Source organism: Brachyhypopomus gauderio, chromosome 7 (genome assembly GCF_052324685.1).
Source record: "Brachyhypopomus gauderio isolate BG-103 chromosome 7, BGAUD_0.2, whole genome shotgun sequence".
Lineage (NCBI taxonomy): Eukaryota > Metazoa > Chordata > Actinopteri > Gymnotiformes > Hypopomidae > Brachyhypopomus > Brachyhypopomus gauderio.
The window spans coordinates 30,549,047-30,556,566 of NC_135217.1; the positions used below are offsets into that span (position 1 = coordinate 30,549,047).

Consider the following 7,520-nt stretch of genomic DNA (forward strand, 5'->3'; position numbering starts at 1 on the left):
TTTAGCACGGCCATAGAAAGGACAGGGGACAAGACGAAGCCAGCAGGAGGGACAAGAAGCGACAGATCACACGGAGGGAGAAAGAGAGAGAGAGAGAGAGAGAGAGAGAGAGGGGGAAGGGAGAAGAGAGCAAGGGAGGGCAGAGACTTTTTATAAAATCCTCTATAACTCTTTTATTCATTTGTATATTAATGATAAATTTACATATACTGAATTGCTTTGGCAACACAGGTATTTACCCCGTCATGCCAATAAATTACAGTTGATTTGAGAGTGGGAGAGGAGAGGAGAGAGAGAGGGAGAGAAAGAGTGCATGGGAGAGAGGGGAGAGAGAGAGGGGAAGAGAGAGCACACACAGGGGTGAGAAAATGGAGAGGAAGAAAGAAAGAAAAGCCAGTACACAGGGAGTAGGGGAGTCAACCTGGGGGAAATACAGGAGAACACCACACACGACCACCAGGAGCAGACGGAGGGAGGGAGAGAGGGAGAGATGGGGAGAGACATGGAGAGAGGGAGAGAGGGAGATGGAGACATGGAAAGAGGGGGAGAGGAGAAGAGGGGGAGAGGAGAAGAGGGAGAGACATGGAGAGAGGGAGAATGATGAAGGGGTGTTCAGAGCACGTACAAAAGAGAGATGTCATCACCTATCCACCACCCACCAACACAAACACAGTTCTCCCTACACACACACACAGCTCTCCCTACACACACACACACACACACACAGCTCTCCCTACACACACACACACACACACACAGCTCTCCCTACACACACACACACACTGCTCTCCCTACACACACACACAGCTCTCCCTACACAAACACACACACACACACACACAGCTCTCCCTACACACACACACACACTGCTCTCCCTACACACACACACACACTGCTCTCCCTACACACACACACACAGCTCTCCCTACACACACACACACTGCTCTCCCTACACACACACACAGCTCTCCCTACACAAACACACACACACACACACACAGCTCTCCCTACACACACGCACACACACATTGCTCTCCCCACACACACACGCACACACACACTGCTCTCCCCACACACACACACACACACACTGCTCTCCCCACACACACACACACACACTGCTCTCCCCACACACACACACACACACACACACTGCTCTCCCCACACACACACACACACACACTGCTCTCCCCACACACACACATACACACACACACACACACACACACACACACACTGCTCTCCCTACACACACACACACACACACACACACACACACAGCTCTCACAAACTTTTTCGTTTTCGTTTCATTTTTTTCCATTTCCATATCTTGGACTGCCAGCAGCGTGAGAGAAATTTCACCCCAGTGAAAGGACAGAGGCCATGCTGGGTGTGCAGATGAGACACTGCGTATGTGTGTGTGTGTGTGTGTGTGTGTGTGTGTGTGTGTGTGTGTGTGTGTGTGTGTGTGCGTGTGCGTGCATGCGCGTTTGTGTATTACCTTCTTTGCCTTGGTAAGGTAGGTCCTGGCTGACTTTCTGAAGCTCTCTGTGTTTGCTGTGGTAGCAGGCTTGTCCAGTTGGACATAAAACAGCCAGCCCAACAAATACCAGACCTAAGGAAGAGAGAGGGAGACTGTGAGAAAGAGGAGAAAGAGAAAGAGAGGGAGAGAGAGAGAGCAGGAGACAGAGAGAAACACAGAGACAGAGTGTGAGACAGATGGAAACTATGGGAGAGAGAGAGACAGAGGGAGACTGTGAGAGAGACTGAGTTAGGGAGACTGAGAGAAGGAGGGAGAACGTGTGAGAAAGATGGAGACTGTGAGAGACGGTGAGAAGAGTAATTACTTAATTACTTAATTAATTGCTTAATCTCGTGTAAAGGTAACCTGATGAAACTGACAGTAACCAAACAATAGAACAAGACAGATAGCTTGATTGAGGAATCGAGGCACAGAAAGTAGGAAGATCAGAACAACAAGTAAATCTATACCAAGTTGTCCAGACAGATCAGGCAAGAATAATGGTGATAAACCTCCCCATAGAGAAACAGAAAGTGTAAAACACTGCTATAAAACATCAACTATTACAGCTAGTGACAGACATGTCTGCTCTCCTGGACACACACAAGCTTGGGCTTAGCTATCCCTAACTGACTGGCCTAGAGTGAACGGAGCAGTGAAGATCTGATGTACTCAAACTGTGAGGAGAAGATCTCCTCTACTCAACCTCTGAGGAGAAGATCTCCTCTACTCAAACTGTGAGGAGAAGATCTCCTCTACTCAAACTGTGAGGAGAAGATCTCCTCTACTCAACTTCTGAGGAGAAGATCTACTTTACTCAAACTGTGAGGAGTTCCACAGAGAGCCTGTGAATTTCAATACAGCACCTGTGATAAATTCAATAAACAAAGATGAATAAACAAGATGAACAAGATATTGAATTCAATGCAGAACTTGTGAGGAATTCAATAAATTCCGCGATCTCTTCAGAGAATAACGTTCCTTTGACGGCGGAAAATTAAGACTGCCCAGGATTGAACCTTATTCACAAATGGATGTCAGACATCACTCAGCTTCTGTTGACAAACAGTGTGGACAAAAACATCTGCACACTCAATATAATCAATGATAAACAACAGACTATTAACACAGTTGATGCTGCTGGGAAAAGGTTGTGTGTGTGTGTACCTCAGAAAGGCCCAAGTCACAGAGAACAGAGATGATAAATTAGAAATAAATTATGACTCGTGTTTTCTCCTGTGTATTAGTAAATACCCCCACACTCCTACTGTTCGTCCCCTATATATATTAGTAAATACCCCCTGCTGTTCCTCCCATGTATTAGTAAATAGTAAATACCCCCTGCTGTTCCTCCTTTACACATTAGTAAATACCCCCATACTCCTACTGTTCGTCCCCTATATATATATATATATATATATATATATATATATATATATATATATATGAGTAAATACACCCCTTGCTGTTCCTCCCATGTATTAGTAAATATTTATTATTAGACCTTTATTTATACAGGTAGTCCCATTGAGACTTGGCGTCTCATTTACAAGAGAGACCTGTTTCCAATACAATATAAAACAACAATTAAGCTAAAAATAACACTTAAATAATATACATATTATTCATACACATCATAAAACAATGTACAAGATATAAAAAATTTACAGTAACTAGATAACTAGTATTCATAAAACATAGCATATTTATACTGATTAATAATTACATGTGCAGGTATCTATAAATCTCTTCTCTAGAACTTTCAGCAGAGCTTTAAAATCCCTAAGTGTGACCAGACTGGACAGCTTCAATTCCTTTTGAAGCAAGTTCCAGCTGGAGGAACCGGAAAAGGAAAACGCCTTTTTACCAAGCTCGGTCCGCACCGAAGGAACACTAAAAGAGATCAAATCATGGGAGCGAAGGCTGTAACATTGCTCTTTACGAGAAAAAAATGTAAAAAGGTAAGACGGTGCCAGATTAAGAATAGATTTATAAATAAATAAGTAAAAATGTAAAAGCCTGCGGTTATGTAAGGAGGGCCAGTTTACCATGGGGTATAAGGTACAGTGGTGAATAAGGGATCTCGCACCTGTAATAAATCTAAAAGCCCCATGGTAAGCAGCGTCCAACATACGTAGCGAGGAGGCAGAGGCATTCATATGTATTACATCTCCATAATCTAACCTACTTAAAAAGGTAGCCGAAACCAACTGCTTCCTAGCTCTAAAAGAAAAACAGGACTTATTTCTAAAAAAGAAACCAAGTTGCAACTTGAGCTTTTTAAGAAGACATTCAATGTGGGGGATAAAAGTCAATTTCTCATCAACAGTGATGCCAAGGTATGTATATGATGTTACAAAATCAATTTGCAATTCTTGTGCAGTTGTAATAGTGGGTAAGGGAGAAGGTACTTTCTTTCTGTTAGAAAATAACATTCCCTTCGTTTTTTTAGCATTTATAACCAAGCGAAGTTGTAATAACTGCGACTGAATGGTGTTAAAAGCAGACTGAAGGTACAATTGAGCAATTGATTTTGCATGACAATAAATTACAGTGTCATCAGCATAGAAATGCACAGATGCATTTACAAGATCATGGGCCAGATTATTAATATAAATAATAAAAAGAGTTGGGCCTAAAACTGAACCTTGAGGGACACCCCTGGAGATTTCTAAAAAACTGGAAGTTTGACCCCCATATTGTACACACTGCTTTCGGTCAGTTAAGTAATTCAGGAACCAGCCCATAGCCTGCTCTGAAAGCCCAATATCTAAAAGCCTTTGGCATAAAATCCCATGATCAACTGTGTCAAAAGCCTTAGAGAGATCAACAAAAAGGACAGCACAATAATGCTCTGTGTCTAGAGCTTCAATTACATCATTTAAAACTTTTAAAGAGGCAGTTACTGTACCAATAGCCCATGATAAATAGCCCCTACTGTTCCTCCCTTACACATTAGTAAATACCCCCTGCTGTTCCTCCCATGTATTAGTAAATACCCCCTGCTGTTCCTCCCTTACACATTAGTAAATACCCCCTACTGTTACTCCCGTGTATTAGTAAATACCCCCTGGTGGTCCTCCTGTGTATTAGTAAATACCCCCTGCTGTTCCTCCCTTACACATTAGTAAATACCCCCTGCTGTTCCTCCCATGTATTAGTAAATACACCCCCTGCTGTTCCTCCTGTGTATTAATCCATGCATTCATATCCTCTCGTCTAGATTTTTGCAATAGTCTTCTAGCTGGATGTTCTGGTAAATCGATAAACAAACTCCAGCTGGTTCAGAACGCAGCAGCGTGAGTTTTAACGAAAACTAAAAAATATGATCACATTAGTCCTGTACTATCGTCATTACACTGGCTGCCAGTTAGATTCCGTATTGACTATAAAATACTTTCATTAACATATAAAACACTGCATGGCTTAGCTCCAGACTATCTTAGTGAACTTATTGATCATTACAACCCAGCTGTGACGCGCGGCGGAGCAGGGAAGGATGAGACACAGATCCTTCTTTTCATCCACGTCACTTTTACTTTCAACAAGTATTGCGCAATATAGCGCACGAATAACATACACTGCAATACAGAACGTGTAAACATTAGACAACGACGAGCACAGGACACTGCGCGAGTGCACATTAAATAGACAAACCACATTAGCCCCACGTGATTACGAGACGAGTCACAGGTGATACTGATTATTCACACGACATGCCATAACCACGGATATCCATAGACACAGACGATACACGTAGACTACGTCAACACGCGCCCAAAAGGGAGGGGCCGGGGTCCTCAACGTGACACCAGCACGTTCACTTCGTTCGCAGGACGCAGGGTTATTAACTGTTCCTAGGATCAAGAAGATCACAGCAGGTGGAAGAGCCTTTTCTTTTAAAGCTCCACAATTGTGGAATAATCTTCCTGCCTCTATTCGGGACTCAGACACAGTCTCAATGTTTAAAAATGTTTTTAAATGTTTAAAAATGTTAACCTTATACTTAGCCTGATTGTGTGATTTGTTTGTAACTTGTGTATTCGTCTTTATAATTTGTTTTTGTGTAATTTGTGTGTTAACGAGCCGCCCAATGGAGGATGGGTTCCCTTTTGAGTCTTGGTCCTCCCAAGGTTTCACACTGCTGTTCCTCCCTTACACATTAGTAAATACCCCCTGCTGTTACTCCTCTACACATGAGTAAATACACCCTTCTGTTCCTCCCCAAAACATTAGTAAATACCCCCTGCTGTTCCTCCTTTACACATTAGTAAACACTCCCTGCTGTTACTCCTCTACACATTAGTAAACACCCCCTGCTGTTACTCCTCTACACATAAGTACCCCCTTCTGTTCCTCCCCAAAACATTAGTAAATACCCCCTGCTGTTACTCCCGTGTATTAGTAAATACCCCCTGCCGTTACTCCCTAACACATGAGTAAATACCCCCTTCTGTTCCTCCCTAACACATTAGTAAATACCCCCTGCTGTTACTCCCGTGTATTAGTAAATACCCCCTGCTGTTACTCCCGTGTATTAGTAAATACCCCCTGCTGTTACTCCCGTGTATTAGTAAATACCCCCTGCTGTTCCTCCCGTGTATTAGTAAATACCCCCTGCTGTTACTCCCGTGTATTAGTAAATACCCCCTGCTGTTACTCCCGTGTATTAGTAAATACCCCCTGCTGTTACTCCCGTGTATTAGTAAATACCCCCTGCTGTTACTCCCGTGTATTAGTAAATACCCACCTGGTGTTCCTTCTGTGTATTAGTAAATACCTCCTGCTGTTCCTCTTGTGTATTAGTAAATACCCCCAGCTGTACTGCCCCTAAACACTAGTAAATACCCCTTCTGCTGCTCCACCCTGTTAATAAGTAATACCCCCTCCTGTTCATTTCTTGTGCATTAGATGCATTTCAAACAAACAAAAGTAATGGATTTGAAGGGTGAAGGATGTCTTTTGTAACCCAATGGTAACCATGGAAATCTTCATCGCTGGTGCATTAGACTGGCATGGTAGGCACGAGATATAAACTACATTTGTAGCAAAGCCGTTTATGTTTCCCGAGGCGAGCCTTTCACTGGGACGGATATCTGGCATTAAGCACATTGTGCAGAAGGATTGGGCCCGCTGAAGGATATCGGGCTCACTCTGTGGCACAAACAGCTCCTCAGCACCTGTGACTGTCCAAAGAAGCAGGAGCGGTTTTGGGCCCATTTTGGGCCGGGTTCGGGCCAGCTCGCTCTGGGAATGCGGGCACGGGTATTAAATGAGCGTGCAGGTGGGGGACAGCTCTGAACAGACCTGGCGTGACGCTCCCATTTAGAGTCACACCGAGACTAATTTAGGATGCTTAAAAGAGGAGTGAGTAATGGGGCTTTAGCTACCACTCAAGAGGCTTATCACAGCTCCACTTCTTGCTTATTTGAAAAAATGACTCAGGGCTTCAATTTTAAAATCTCTCACCCTCCCTCTCTCTCTCCCACTCATTCTCTCTCTCTCCCACTCATTCTCTCTCCATTTTTGAAATAATCAGGAAGTCAGCAAATTCTTAAAGGAATCCAGCACTGTGTTAAGATGTGTTTGATGATGCTGGACTGAAACGTGGATGTAACGGAGCATCACAGACACTTTCACACAGGAAAACAAGGTGGAGAGAGAGAGGGAGAGAGAGAGAGAAGGTGAGGAGACAAACCCAGTGTGGTGAAGACACTGGACACAGGAGACAGGGACAGAGTGCTGGAGCGTTCTGTCATTTACGCAAAAGGTTTATCTGCAGTAGGATCAAAGAGAATCAGAGACACAGATTTTATTACATCTTGCACTTAACCCACAAAGGACACACACACACACCCACACGGCTACAAGCGCACACAGCTGTGCCCAAAGTGAGATGAATCATCAGACAGAAGCCCGAGCGAGGAGTCTGTCTGACGAGCACGCTCCCTCATTAGAGTGCCACGGCCAGCTCCAGGGGCGACGCTGAAGAGACAGT

At 43.8% G+C, this 7,520-nt stretch overlaps 1 protein-coding gene across 3 annotated transcripts in view; it reads right to left on the reverse strand.

The window, feature by feature from the left end:
- Window positions 1–7,520, reverse strand: part of LOC143519561 (uncharacterized) — a 90,886-nt gene that overhangs the window by 12,781 nt on the left and 70,585 nt on the right. For all 3 annotated transcript variants that reach the window (XM_077013145.1, XM_077013144.1, XM_077013143.1), the window contains one exon: window positions 1,502–1,615. In XM_077013145.1, the coding sequence (XP_076869260.1) occupies window positions 1,502–1,615 (114 nt within the window). The remainder of the gene's footprint in view (window positions 1–1,501; window positions 1,616–7,520) is intronic.